Raw genomic sequence first — 15,386 nt, 5'->3', positions numbered from 1 at the left:
TACACTAAAACCTCTTAAAACGGGAGTACTCCTCTTCACTGAGATACATCAACAATAATAATTAGAAAATCACTTTTTTACAACCACCTTAGTAATAAATGATTCCATCAGGAATCACCAAGGAACACTAACACTGGGTACAAAACCACTGAGGACATGATATTCCCAGTCTCAAATATCACCCTACAGATTACTTATTAATTACAAAGGGGAAAGGGTATCTTTACAAGGCAGACAACATCTTAATTAAGTTAACCAACTTCAACTCTCCAATAATGGGACGAACTGGTACCAAGTGCCACCTGATACAATAAGAACACCACACCATATACAGAGAATTCCTGACTAAACTGCTCAACCTGAATCCAATCATGAGACAGTAAGACAAATCCAAATCGAAGGATGTTCTACAAAACACTACCCTGAATTTTTCAAATAGGTCAATGTCATGGAGGACAGTGGGGACTCTTCTTGATAAAAGGAGACTAAAGGGACATGATAACTAAACGTCCTCATTTTTAGGAGATACTGGCTAAAGTATTTATGGCTGAATTACAATTCCATAGCTTAATCTTAAATGATTCAGCAAAAACCAAATGTGTGTGTGTGTGTGTGTATTATGTACATATATTATGTGTGCCTGTGTTTGAGAGAGCAAGAAAAAGCAAAGTGGACAATATATTGATAACTGGTGATCTAAGTGAAGAACATACAGGGATATATTGTTCTATTCTTACAATCTTTCTGTATTCTGAAGTTTCTCAAAATAAAAACTTGGGGGAAATACCAAGGAAGTTTAGACTTGTACAGACAAATAAGGGTTTCCTAGCCTGTGAGAATGATACTGACTTTTCACACGCCGTATTTTATCTTCAGTAAGAGGTTACTGTTCTTTGCTATGGCAAAATACAGACCACCACTTTATATAATAAAATTCCACCTTTTTCCAGCATTAATACAGGGTATGTGAAGTCTACCAACTGTGACAACACAGGAAATTACTGTCTAAATGAACTGTGTGCTACACGCACATTTCACTAAGGGGTAAGGCAGTTTCTTATAAGGAACCATACGGTAATCACGAATATGCCATTCGCCTCCTATTACTTGACTTTGAGGAACCGTTTTGTAAAGATTATCTAGTGTCTAATTAAAAAGAAAGAAATTAGACTCGGGTTTAAGATGCCTCTGGTACGTTCGGAAATTATTTTGAAAGCTTATTTAAAAGGACTTCAAACTTGAGATTTTTTCATTCATGTATTTATTCCACAATTAAAATAAATCATAATTTAAAGCCATAACATTTTTAAAAGGTAAAGGAGAATTTGTGTCACAGCTGTATTAATAAAACAGACATTGGTCTAAAGTGCAACACTAAACAGGTGTTCTCTGTTCCCATGGTGGAATAAATACATAGCAATTACACATAAAATTTCACTAAAGATCTGAGATGACGCAAATAACCCTTTGAAACAAACTGCCCAATGAACAGAGGCAGACTGCAAATAATCTCTATTAACATTTTACTGCAGGATGGAAAAATCCCCAACGTGACTACTAACTCAAAATCTCTCATCTCATGTGCCTGGCCTTAGCTTGTTTTCCTTCCTCAGTCACATCCAAATCCAAAAAGGCTTCTCCATCCCAAGCTCAAAACTCCACCAAAAGTCCCCAAGGACCTCAGCACAGACTGCCATAATGAGACTGTGTGTAACCTTCATTCAGAACCTCCAGGGAAATCAGAAGCCCAAATGCAGAGAGCAGCAGCATTTCTTTAAACAATAGTTTTAACTGTCGAATGAGCTCTGCCAGGCCATGTGCATTTCATAACAAACCAAAATACTGTCTTAATTTGTTTTTCTTGAAGAATGTTAAGTAGGCCATTCAAGTTAAAAAAAAAAATTTTTTTTACAGAAATAATGAAAAATGAAAATTCAAAGGATTTATGCTAAAAAGCAAACCAGTCCTCTGCAGCCTAACTCATTTGTTTCTGGGCTGTGATGCCATGTAGAGGGCGATCAGGCAGTAGATGGTCCCTCCCACAGTCAGCGCCATGGTTGTCCGGTAAAGCATTTGGTCAGGCAAGCCTCGTTTCAGGTGGATGGGCACACCGTCGGATTTCTTGAAAGAAAGAATTATCAAGGATATGGCTGATAAGAAAAAGATTCTACAATTTAGGCTAATATAGAACAAATGCCTCTACTTTATAACTAATCCATCAACCCACTGCAGTAGAAAAAGCCCAAATCTACTAGAATGCTAACTGAAACACTGGTGTATTTCTTACTAATGTAGCTAAAGTTTGTAAGTCCAAAGTCATTCTCCAAAATGCAGCCTCAGGAACATGTGCGCAACAAATCCACATTTCTAAGGAATTTATCATACATTGCTTAATTACAAAAGGAGCACTGGTGAATTTTTTTTAAAGGCAAAGGTAATCAGCAGCTAATCAAAGACCTGTAGGCATAAGAAATGCTCTACATTTAGTCTGACTTCTGATCATTAGTGGACTAAGTCTAAGCACACCAGGTCAGTTAACAGGTTCATGTCCATTTTGTACTCAACTACCTTCTTTCTATTAAGCTGCTAAACCCCTATTTAATAATGAGACTCCATAAAATGTTTAATCCATTATTTTGGACAGTCTCCAAAATCCCTCCCCACGGCAACTCAAGACCCCAAATGCCCACTCAAGTCTGAGTTATCAGATTAAAAGAGATTAAACTGGGCTTCCCTGGTGGCACAGTGGTTGAGAGTCCGCCTGCCGATGCAGGGGACACGGGTTCGTGCCCCGGTCCAGGAAGATCCCACATGCTGTGGAGCGGCTAGGCCCGTGAGCCATGGCCGCTGAGCCTGTGCTCCGCAACAGGAGAGGCCACAACAGTGAAAGGCCCGCGTACCGCAAAAAAAAAAAGAGATTAAACTGATCAAAAGTCCCCAAGGTGGTCCTAAATCTGGACATATTTTTGAGGAGGGGGAAGCTACCTTCCAGCAACAGCAGTAACAGCTATTGCCACTCCCACGATACCTGAGATACAGTTGAGTCACTGACCTCTCAATTATCTGTAGGTAGATTAACATTAATCATATTTTTAAGTCCAATCCTAGCTTCTCTGCTAATCAGCAAACCCAAGAGAGCCTCCCCCACTTCTAGGAACAGTTCAGTGAATTTTAATATCAAGCAAGCAAAAATCAACTAGAAGAAAACTTATTGCCAAAAGTCACTGCATGTGTCACAAAGCCTAATATATACTGGATTATTCACAGTATTATTATATATATGCTATTGCTTCCTCCATCCAATGGATGATCAACAGCTACATATGCAATTTAAAAATCTGCATAACCTTAAATAGTGATGAGGAAATTAATCACCCTCTCCTCTTTTATCAGTTTCTACCTACATGAAGTTCTACCAGTTTATGGCTTAAACTAAAATCAAGAGACTTCTATTTAAGAAAAAACAGGGAAGTGAGTAGCAAACTAGATTAAGACTCCATTTTGTAGGGTTTTTTAGGTCTATTTACTTCACAGCCTTCACTGTTCTAGTGTCTTCTCTCACCTGGAAAAACTTCTGCAGCTCTGGAACTTTATTTTTCCCAGCATAATCATATGCAGTAGAATTGGAACTCAGTTTAGTTGGTGTGGCAAATATGATAGGCGGTGCTTCTGTGGAAACCACAGGCCTTAATCCCTGCAGGAAAAAAGGAAAAGGTCAAGTTGAAAGTATGCCTGGGCATGTGAACAAGGCTTTCCAGGAGAAGGCTGTCCAGAAGAGTGGAGTCAGTGATTCCACCACACAAGAGAGAAGGAAAGTCCCCAACTCTGCATTACAAAGCATTTAGGTTTAAAGTCCCTAAAACACCCTAGCGCAGAGCAAACACAGTCAAGAACTCTCTTGCTGGTTAAGGTGGGGGAGGCAGACGGGGGAGAAGCAAACCACAACAGAGGCCCAATCTAAGCTTCCAGATAAACCCACTGTGTCTATCTTCTCATCAAACCAATAAAACATTTATCATCTATATGAACTTTGGGTTAAATTTCAAAAGAAACCTGGCTGTCCCTTTTCTCCTCTGGGTGAGTAGGTGTACCAACATGGAATCTCAAAGTGGACTTCAGAAACTTTCCAGACACACAGTAAAGAAATATCTCAATCTGAAAGAGCCTGTAATGGGAAGAGAGCTGTCTTTCAGGACCAGAAAACAAAACAAAACAATTACAGCAGAGCAACTGAACTTTCTGGCATTAATAAATCTGTAAGTTAAAAAATATATACTGTAAAAATAAAAAAGGAAAACTCAGTGTTCTCATTGTGACGTGTGTACGACAATACACATGTACTACATACACAGAGTGTCTACCACTGAAAGGACTGCGTGAAGTAGCATGTGCCTAAAGCAGTGTCTGGGACACAGCAGGCATTCAATAAACATAAGCTGAATGAGATTCGGGGGCTCAGCAGCTGCCTCAGCCACATGTGACAGAGAAAGGAAGGACAAACACACAGTCTTAAAAAGAATCTAAGGGGGGAGAAAAATGAAGTGCTGATACATGCTACAATATGGATAAACCTTAAAAACAGTACGCTGGGCTTCCCTGGTGGCACAGTGGCTGAGAGTCCGCCTGCCGATGCAGGGGACACGGGTTTGTGCCCCGGTCTGGGAAGATCCCACATGCCGCGGAGCGGCTGGGCCCGTGAGCCATGGCTGCTGAGCCCGTGAGCTATGGCCGCTAAGCCTGCGCGTCCGGAGCCTGTGCTCCGCAACGGGAGAGGCCACAACAGTGAGAGGCCCGCGCACCACAAAAAAAAAAAAAAACAACAGTACGCTGAGTAGAAGCAGTCAGTCACAAAAGACCACAAATATATGAAAGTCCAGAATAGGGATATTTACAGAGACAGAAAGTAAATTAGTGGCTGCTAAGGGACAGGGGAGGAGGGGCGGGGGGTGTTAAGGAAGAGGAAGGTGATAGCTGAAAGGTACAGCTTTCTTTCTGAGGTGATAAAAATGCTCTAAAACTAATATGGTAATGGTTGCACATTGTCTGTGAATACACTAAAAACCATTTAATCATATATTTTAAATGAGTAAATGTATGGTATGTGAATTACATCTCAACAAAGCTGTTTAAAAAAAAAAAAAAAAGAACCTAAAGGGAACTCTGGGTTTCTATCTGATGGAGTAAACCTACAGTGGCAGATAGATAAATGATTCTCCAAAATAACCTACAGATCACACTAAGGAACTCAGAGTTACAAATCAATAAAATCCATCCTTTTATATTAAATTCTAACTCAGAAAAATAAAATCTTAAAGTTAGCAAACAAAGCTCAGCCTCTTCTATTTTTACAGATGAAAAAGGAAATCCTTTGCTCAAATTAATAAGAGTTGTCAGATTGTACTTGATCTCTTCAAAAAAATCTAACTTTACCTATAACTGACAAGAGACCTATTCTAAAGATCACATATTGAAAACCTCAATGTTACTCCCACCAGGCAGGCACTGGGATCAACAGAGCAACAAAAAGGCATTGAAGTAATTTTGGCTTCTATTTCTTCTAACACAGTCCCATAAATGGGAAAGAATCACGGCCTTTTTTTCTGTTCTTTCACTCATTCAACATATTTTACTGAGTAATTACTCTATACTGAAAATATATAGGACACATTCAATCTCTGCCATTATGGATATCAGTGTTATGGAATAATAGCAGCTAATATCTACCAAGCTCTTGTTATGTGCCCAGCATCATGTTAAGCATTTCATACGCATCATTACAGCAATCCTAGGGAGATGTTACCTTTCCCTTTTTACAGAGGAGAAAACTGGATCAGAGAGGGTGACTTGCCTGAGACTCCATAACAAAAAGAGGCAAGTGTGGGAACTCAAGCCTCTCTCAAGTCCAGAACCCTGGCATTTAAGTACCTACCTGCCCCTGCTACCTCTCGTCAACTACTGCTCAAAAACAACAATCCATTTGAAGAGAAAGTCTGCTTAGTAAGCTGTTAGTCTACATTTGGAATATAACAGAGACTTAGGAGTCAGAGACAGAACCGGGGCTCCAACTACTGAGATAACAAGGCTATAAGAAAGTTCTCTCTTTAAACTGGAGAATTTTAGACACTCTCTCATCATTCTGTGAGCTCTTTGTATTTTCTCCTTATGATCATTTTCCCTTGAATGCAAAAATTTTAAAACCCTTCCTACCAAGCAACTCCAAAACTGGTTTGAAATTAAATTCATGTTTTGACAGGACTAATGTGAGAGCATTTTTAGATGGGATTATACCTAGCTGCCTTGTATTCGTTTACCTGTTAAGTGATTCAAAACTATAGCAAAGTTTTCGAACAAGATCATCTCAAAACAGGAGTTATCAACCATCTTAACAGCTTAAAATAATTCCATATTTCCATTTATAATACTGTAAAAATTCAGAATATCAAATTTTAAAGTTACCTATAATCCCATTATCTTATCCCATCAGTTATTATGAATTGTATATTCTCCTCCAATCTTTTCATAGGCATATATATATATATATATTATTTTTTTTTTTGCGGTACGCGGGCCTCTCACTGTTGTGGCCTCTCCCGTTGCGGAGCACAGGCTCCGGACGCGCAGGCTCAGCGGCCATGGCTCACGGACCCAGTCGCTCCGCGGCATGTGGGATCTTCCCGGACCGGGGCACGAACCGGCGTCCCCTGCATTGGCAGGCGGACTCTCAACCACTGCACCACCAGGGAAGCCCCATAGGCATATTTTAATCTTTATAGTCACAGTGCAAAACCCCACATTCTACTTTTTTCACTTATAATAAACATTTTTTTTCAGGTTCCTAAACAATCTTCATAACGAAATCTACTCTTCACATCAACCCCATAAATTATTACCAGCCCATGTTACAGATGATTAAAACAAAGCTCAGAAATGTCCTAAGTGTGCTCGCTTCAGCAGCACATATACTAAAACTGGAACGATACAGAGAAGATTAGCATGGCCCCTGAGCAAGGATGACACACGAATTCGTGAAGCGTTCCATATTTTTAAACAACTACGCATGCTAACACATATATATGGAATCTAAAAAAAAAAAAATGGTTCTGATGAACCTAGGGGCAGGACAGGAATAAAGATGCAGACACAGAGAATGGACTTGAGGACACGGGGAGGGGGAAGGATAAGCTGGGACGAAGTAAGAGAGTAGCACTGATATATGTACACTACCAAATGTAAAACAGATAGCTAGTGGGAAGCAGCTGCATCACACAGGGAGATCAGCTCAGTGCTGTGTGACCACCTAGAGGGGTGGAATAGGGAGGGTGGGAGACGCAAGAGGGAGGGGATATGGGGATATATGTATACATATAGCTGATTCACTTTGTTATAAAGCAGAAACTAACCCATCATTGTAAAGCAACTATACTTACTACAGTAAAGATGTTTAAAAAAATAGTAAAGCAGGGGCTTCCCTGGTGGCGCAGTGGTTGAGAGTCCGCCTGCCAATGCAGGGGACGCAGGTTTGTGCCCCGGTCCAGAAGGATCCCACATGCCGCGGAGCGCCTGGGCCCGTGAGCCATGGCCGCTGAACCTGCACGTCTGGAGCCTGTGCTCCGCAACAGGAGAGGCCACAACAGTGAGAGACCCATGTACCGCAAAAAAAAAAAAAAAGTCACAAGTAAGATGGGATTCAAACCCACACATGTTTATTACACCACACCATCAGTAATCAGCTGTCTCGGCCCCACAGGTAAAAAGAATCCAAATGGTGCTAAGGTATTTCACCCTAGGCATAATTAAACCTCCTAACAATTTAAGAGCAGTCAAGGTTTCCAGTGTTTCAAGGCAGCTAGATAAGACTAGCACTAGGGTTCTCAAGAGTAGACCAGGAAGCTACATTTACAGGAAGGGATCTACAGCAAATCCCTTTGCCTAGGCCTCCTTCCAGGGCCACGGATGCCCCAACCTAGAGGAATTATGAGCCTCAAATATGCCCCTCCTCATCTCAATAAATGATAACGCCCCATCTTTCCAGGTACTTGGGCCAAAAACCTTGAAATTGTTCTTAATACCTCTCACTCACACATTTGAAAATCCTTTTGGCTCTACCTTCAAATTATATTTAGAATCTGACCACTTCTCACCTATCTTCACCAATCCACATTCTGGTCCAAACTCCTAGATTTTTAAAACAGCCTCCTAACTGGTCATCCTGATTTTATTCCATCCTTGCTGCCCTACAGTCTACTCTTAATGCAGCAACCAGTAATTGTGTTAAAACAGAGGATGGGGCTTCCCTGGTGGCGCAGTGGTTGGGAGTCCGCCTGCCGATGCAGGGGACACGGTTTCGTGCCCTGGTCCGGGAGGATCCCACGTGCCGCGGAGCGGCTGGGCCCGTGAGCCGTGGCCGCTGAGCCTCCGCGTCTGGACCCTGTGCTCCGCAACGGGAGAGGCCGGAACAGTGAGAGGACCGCGTACCGGAAAAAAAAAAAAAAAAAAAAAAAGTGGACTGTAGACCAAGTGGAAATCACAGGTTTAGCTGAGTATCAAATCTCTTAGCTGTTTACACAATCACTACCTCTACAACTGATTAAGAGCCATTCAACTGTTTTACCACGTTTAGTAGCTGAGTTCTTCCTAGTCTACTTTAGCTGCTCCAAATTTTAAGAGAGAAAAGTAAACATGATTTTTTTCACCTCAAAATTGACTGGCCCAAAGTTTCCCCTTTCCTTCTACCTTTTAACTTTGGGGAGGAGGAGGAAGAAGGGTGGAGAAATAAGAGAATTATCCCAAAAATGTTTTAATTTTTAAATGATAGAAACTTACGAGCTCTTTCATTCTGATTCAGGACAACAAACAAGTTTCAATCTGCAGTGATCAAGTCCTTTCATTTCCAATTGCCAGCTAGGTACCACCACCTCCATGTTTCCCTGACATTTCACACTCAGTGAATCCAAAATTCACCCAGTTTCTCACAAGCCTACTCAGGAGCTCCCTGTTTCTGGGGGAAACACCACCATCCTCCCATTACCCAGTCATCTTGGAGTCCTCCTTCCTCATTTCCAAAATCTCCTTCACCGGGCGCTAAGTACTCATCTCCAGCCTCTGACTCTTTCTCCATTCTTACTGAGAAGACCCTGAACTCTTTTATGGGTATAACAGGCATCCTCTCCCAGTCAGATTATCTTTTCAAAGCATAGCTCTGGTTATGATACGTACTCCTCCATCATAAACCTTTCATGAAACTAAAGGGAACAGGCCATGCCCTTGTTTCAACCTCTGGACAAGACTCTACCACAACTTTCAGCATCAAGTTGCTTTGTAAATTCTTATTCATTTCTCACAAAATTAAGTCCTACCATCCTAGGCCCTTCATGATCTACCTCCATCCACCACAGCTAAACTTACCTACTCAATGATTCCCCCTGCAGCCCCCCTCTCCTCCTCCACTCTCGCAGTTCTCTTAATCTAGAATATCCTGCCATCTTAACTAGGAGAGGAACTGCTGGATCATACGGTAAAATTATGTTTCACTTTTTTAGAAAATGCCAAACTGTTTTCCAAAGAGGCTGTACCATTTTAAATTCCCCCCACAATGTAGTACGGTTCCAGTTTCTCCACATTCTCACCAACACCTGTTGTCTTTTTTGTTTTAGCAGGTGTGAAGTGGTATCTCCTTGTGGTTTTGATTAGTATTACCCTAATGACTTATGATGTCAAACATCTTTTCATATGCTTATTGGCCTCAATTTATTTTTGACAAAGGACACAGAAAGGTAAGCAAAATGTTCTTCACTCAACCCCTGGAAAATACCCTCCCGACAATTACTTGCCATCAGATTGATTTATAAATCTCTACCTGTACTATTGTTAGAGAACTAGCTTTTCCATATAAGTTTACTCAATGCATGTTAGATTATTCACTTTACATAATACTGAAAGTTACAAACACCTACATTTTACAGTATGCTAACATTTTAAAAGTTTCCAAGAAAGGAAAAATTGAAGTACTCCTGATTACCAAAGTCAGAACCCTTGGTTTGGGGATACCTGTCACAATCACTCTGAAATCTGCAATTCATATAAAGCCTACAATATTCATATAAAGCCTACATAATATCACTTCTTTCAACATAACTTAAGAAATCCTTAAGTAATTAAGAAGTCCAAATTCTCAAGAGAAACACAATTCAAGTGGAGCTAGAAATCTTTAATCCCTCTCTGTACCAAATGCATCTTGGGGTAATATCTGCTCTAAGTGCCAATTAATTTCAAGATGTGTCAGTTTTAGTTCAAAATTTCACTTTTTCTTACTAGATAACAAAATCTAGATTATGCTAAAACTCTATTGAGAGAAATTCTACAATCACCAATGGAATAGATCAATTGTGATATATTCATACAGTGAAATCCTATACTGCAATAAAAGAAACCAACTACTAATAAACATAACATGAATGAACCTCAAAAATATTGAGAAATAGAAGGCTTACACAAAACAGTACTGTGTGGTTCCATTTATACGAAATTCAAAAACAGGCAAAACTATTTATAGTGATAAAAATATGAATAGGAAGATGAACATGGATTGACAGGGCAATAGTAAAAAGGAACTTCCTAGGAGTGATGTAATATTGTATATGTTAATAAGGGTGTGGGTTACACAGTGTGTTTGTCAAAAATGTGCTGAAAAACACACACCTTTATGTTTTAAGACTACCTGCTTCTTTATAGAAGCAAATATAATAGAAATAGCTATTTCTTATAATCTGTAAGATAAGTCACTGTTGTCAATTCCTTCTTTAGACCTCACTATCAATTTGGTTTCAACGACACCACGCTGCTTTCCCTTCTAATCCTGGATTGTTCTTATGATAAATTTTCCTCCTCCACTCTCCCTTCCGGTTTCTGTAATCTAATCGTAACTCCATCTTTCTTTCCCATGTGCTTGCTCCCTGGATGATCTCCCCCACCACAGCTTCTACTACCACCTACGGGCTTAAGACACCTAGATCTATTAAACTCCTTATTCATAAATCCAGCTGCAATCAGACATGACATCTCATCACGAGCTCAATATTTATAAACCTGGACCCTTCCTCCCCAACCCCACACCCCCAAAAAAACGTGCTTTTTCTTGCCCTCCCTATCCTAGTTAACAGCACATCTAATCTTACATTGAAATCATCCTTAAACATCCTTCCCCTTGAGCAAGTTACGGTGTTTCACAGAAGAAAGAAAAGGTAACAACAATGGAGCATTCTTTACACCCCACCTGGGGCCCTTATTGTTCCAGTCCAGTTTTCCAACTGCATATCTCATCAACCCTTCCCTACCTACCCTGAGAATTGAGAATGAAAATGATGGTATCTCAGACTTAGCTTCTCGAGAATAGCTACCACTTATCCAGTAATAGCCACCTGCCAACGATTGCTAGTCACATGACACACACCTCTTTTAATCTGTACTCCAGCTGCCCTAAAGGAAACTGAGCTCACAATGAATTAACTTGATCAAGGTCATAAAATTAAAGCAGCGAAACCAGGATGTGAGCCCAAATTAAGAGTCTGGGACTCTAAAGTTTTTCATCTCTACACTACAAGCTAGAGACTGATAATCCCATTGGCAAAATCTGAGTGAAGTCGCAATACTTTTCAGACCACTCAAAAGCAACCATCAACCATTTTACAGCTGGAAAAATGTCAGCTCTTTGCACGTTAACTGCGAAGACTCACCCAAACATTTGAATTAACTCTTTAAGTCTTCTAATTCTGATCACACAGCCCCTTCTGCCCCTATGGCTTCCGCTGGTACCATCACCCCAGCTCCCAAATCTGGTGCTTGGATGAGGCTGTCTTTGGGGCTGAGGCAGGAGGATGACAATGGGGCATTGAGGAGAATGAAAGCTGGACTTCCTTAAAAAAAAAAAGGACAGGGCCAAACTTCGGACTCGGTCGGGTCACATTCTGGGCCCCGCCGACCTCACGAGCCACCAACAACGACCTCGGGGGTCACCTTGACCGCTACTGTGTGCCAGGCCCAACTTCCACACCAGGCCAGCCTCGCCGGGGAGCAGCTACAGAATTAAGGAGCCTCCATGGCCACGGCAAGTGCGTGACAAGAGGTGAGGGACCAACTAAACCGAAGCGCGGGCAGAAGCCTCGCCTGGCTCCGGCGCTGAAACTGCCAGGCGCAGACTCGGGCCGCCACTTCTCCCGTCCGAACCGGCGCGGCGCTACCCGTACCTGAGGGTTATAAGCGTCGGAAGCCCACGCTCCCGTCAGTTTCTGCGTGAAGCTACTAAACTTATAATACATGTTGCCCGGTGTCGACTTCAGGGAGCCCCTGCCCGCGCGACCGCCCCAGAGAAGGACCCCGCTTTCCCGGGTGTCTGCCGAAGACTCAGCCCAAGGACCCTGCGCCAAAAGGCAGGCTGCCCGGGGATCGCCTAATTTAAAACATGCCCTCTTAAGCCACATAACGGAATGAGAAGCCAGGTTCTCAGGGCCAAAAAGGCAAAACAAGTTCTAGGGCAGCGCGGAAAGCCTCTGTAGCGCGGTGTGTGGGGAATACGAGCCTGCCTCTTTCCGTCACGTTTAGATTCGGGCAGTACCAAGACGCCCTAAGAATTGCGCAAGCGCCCTGCCGATCATGCGGGAGGCTGAGGGACTTGCCGGGGTTGAGGGGGCGGGCTCGTGGCGGGGCCTAGGGCGGGAGGGGAGGGGCTGGGCGGGGTGAGTCCGCTCTTTCCCTTCCAGAGAGCCGGTGCTGTGGGGTCGCCACCTGGTAGTTGTCCTGAAGGCGTCTCTCCCTTTCCCAAACTTAACCCCTCCCAAACCTAGGTCACCTCGTGAAGCGTCCCACTCTCGCTCAGTGGGCTCAGGAGTATGGATCCGTTGGCCAGGCTTCTCTGGCAGTCTAGGAGTCGGGGGAGCAAATAAGAAAAATTGGAAACACCTGCTGCAAGCTGTTTGTTACTGAGGGCTGTTAGGATTTTCGCCCCAATAATATATAAAGATAGCCTCCTGGGCTTTTTGTAGAGGAAATACATCGTGCCCTTTGAACTTCAGGCACAAGGACATATATTTTGCACAGTTCTCAGAACTGATTTTTACTCTTACTTGAGCTTTGTGGGAACTGATTGCCCATCCTTTTCCTGGTCTCTGCCCTTCGAGATAGATGAGGTGGGGAGTGGAGGGGAGGTGGACTAGAAATACTTGAAAAATCTGGACGTTGAGCCTGAAAGATCAGGACTACCACTTTCAGTTATGGTACTATCCACTTCAGTTCAATTTAAAAATGTTTTTTGAATCTCCACTATGTGCCAGGTACTGTGTAAAAGGAGTATACTAATTTCCTACCTTCTGGAATGGAGCAAAGCTTTTCTTGGCTTTATCATCTAACCAGAGGTTTCCATAAGCATATTACAGGTGCATTTATAGTTCTTTTTTTTAAAATTTTTTTTTTTTAGAAAGAAAGCACTGGCTTTTTTTTTAAAGATTTACTTATTATTTATTCATTTATTTTAGGCTGTGTCGGGTCTTAGTTGCAGCACGCAGGATCTTTTCTCGTTGCTGTGCTCAGGCTCTTCGTCGTGGTGCGTGGGCTTCTCTCTAGTTGTGGCGTGTGGGTTTTCTCTTCTCTAGTTGTGGCGTGCGGGCTTTAGTTGCCCGTCGGCCTGTGGAATCTTAGTTGCCTGATCAGGGATTGAACCTGCATCCCCTGGACTGTAAGGCGGATTCTTTACCACTGGACCACCAGGGAAGACCCTATAGTGCACTTATGAAAGCATGTGGCAAACAGATGGGTGATACTAACCTGTACATAGCATTTTACATAAACTCATTTAATCTTTACAACAATCCTATGAGATAGGCGCTGTTATCATCTCCATCTTACTGTACAGGAAAATGAGGCCCAGAAAAGTTAAGTAGCTTGCCCAGGTCAGTTATTAGTGAGTGGCAGAGCCAGTCACCTGGCTCAAGAGTCTATACTCTGAAGCACTACATAATGGATAAGTAGATATAACTCCACTCTGAGAAGAGGATGGAGGCTGAGTTCTCCAGAGTTAGGGTGTACACCAGCATCCTAGCTTTGACAGGTGTAAGCCCGAGAGCGCCAAGTGTTCAGCACTGCCAAGACTCAAGAGCAAAGGTTTTAGCATATTCATGTGATTGACCAATTCAAAGTCGCTACTTTTACAAAGCAGCACGGTGATATAATGGAAAGAACCTGTGATTTGGGTTTGAGTCGCAATTTCTTCAAGGCTGAGTGATTTGCAGCTAGTTATTTACATTTTCTGGGCCTTGCTTTCTCTTCTGTAAAGTAGGAATCGTCATCATCAGACTATCTTCCCTCCCTAGTGTTCTGAGAATCAACAGTTCAGTAGGTTATGAAGCTTACACAAACGTTACATTGCTGATCTTACTTTTGAGTCATTTTACTTTTCCATGGTTCTTGGCTACATATAAGAACCTCAGTTAATTTTTCTTTGTTACTCTAATTTAATTAATTAATTAAATGCTGGAGTCACTCATACCACGAAAGGAGAATGAGCTTGTTAGCAGATATTGGGTGGAAAGAAAGGTCTTTCACAGAGTTTAGACTGAAAAGAGAAATCAAATGATTTACGACAGCTCCCTATCTCCATCCCACTGTCTTCTAGACATATTTTGGAAGAAAAAAGTAGAGAACATTCCCTAGCTTTTAGCAGCACTAAGGTGTACCAGCTTCTTGAAGTATAAAGGTGCCTGTCAACACTGGTTATTTTCTTAAAGTTCCTGCCAACTGATTTTAGATTCTGCAAGACATAAATTAAGAATCCTGAAAATGTTACAACAGCCGGGCTGTTCAGTGGGAGATAAAATGTCAGTAGCAGAGTGTGGGTTGGGATGTCACATGGAGTGGCTGATCATAGGAAGATTTTGTCTCATTTCCCAAATAAAACACAGCACACTCTGACAGCACTGAAGCACCCTATTCTCATTCTTATTTGCATAATCCCACCCAACATCAAAGCATGATCTTTCTTTAGATCATGATCCCTTCAGGTTGCTTCCTAGATCCTGTTCTGAGGGGAAGTGACCACGATTCCTAGTGCAGAGAAGCTTGTTAATCGCCAAGTGATTTGAGTGAGTGCAAATGCCAGTCTGGCTCCGAGTGAGTCAGAATGCTGCTGCCTTTCCATTTGTGAGGGCTGTGCACTAATGGCTTCTGGCAGGTCGCTCTGTGAAAGCACTCGGGAATGGATGGAAGACCAATATAAAATTTAAATGGCCGTACTGGATGTAGATAGGAATGACTCCTTGTGAAATAGTTCTTAATTTTTTAATTCTCCAATTTTCTCAGAATTGACTTCTACAAATTTGACACTAGTGAGTCTGGCAGAG

The 15,386-nt window shown here is 42.1% G+C and overlaps 1 protein-coding gene and 1 non-coding gene across 2 annotated transcripts; one reads left to right on the top strand and one right to left on the bottom strand.

Moving 5' to 3' along the window:
- Positions 1-1,200: 1,200 nt before the first annotated feature.
- On the bottom strand, positions 1,201-12,406 carry COX7A2L (cytochrome c oxidase subunit 7A2 like). Its single transcript, XM_027113280.1, has 3 exons — positions 12,243-12,406; positions 3,563-3,694; positions 1,201-2,121 (listed from the first exon to the last, which is right to left on the bottom strand). Exons 1-3 carry the CDS (start codon positions 12,312-12,314, stop codon positions 1,981-1,983), a joined length of 345 nt encoding a protein of 114 aa, XP_026969081.1. The 5' UTR covers positions 12,315-12,406; the 3' UTR covers positions 1,201-1,980.
- On the top strand, positions 6,939-7,045 carry LOC113624236 (U6 spliceosomal RNA). The gene has a single exon (XR_003434280.1). It is a non-coding gene; the product is annotated as a U6 spliceosomal RNA (small nuclear RNA).
- Positions 12,407-15,386: the final 2,980 nt, after the last annotated feature.

The sequence above is a fragment of the Aethalodelphis obliquidens genome, unplaced genomic scaffold (assembly GCF_003676395.1).
Source record: "Aethalodelphis obliquidens isolate GAN/ISIS:26980383/991018 unplaced genomic scaffold, ASM367639v1 scaffold12, whole genome shotgun sequence".
Taxonomy (NCBI): domain Eukaryota; kingdom Metazoa; phylum Chordata; class Mammalia; order Artiodactyla; family Delphinidae; genus Aethalodelphis; species Aethalodelphis obliquidens.
This window is presented reverse-complemented; position numbering and strand designations above follow the sequence as displayed.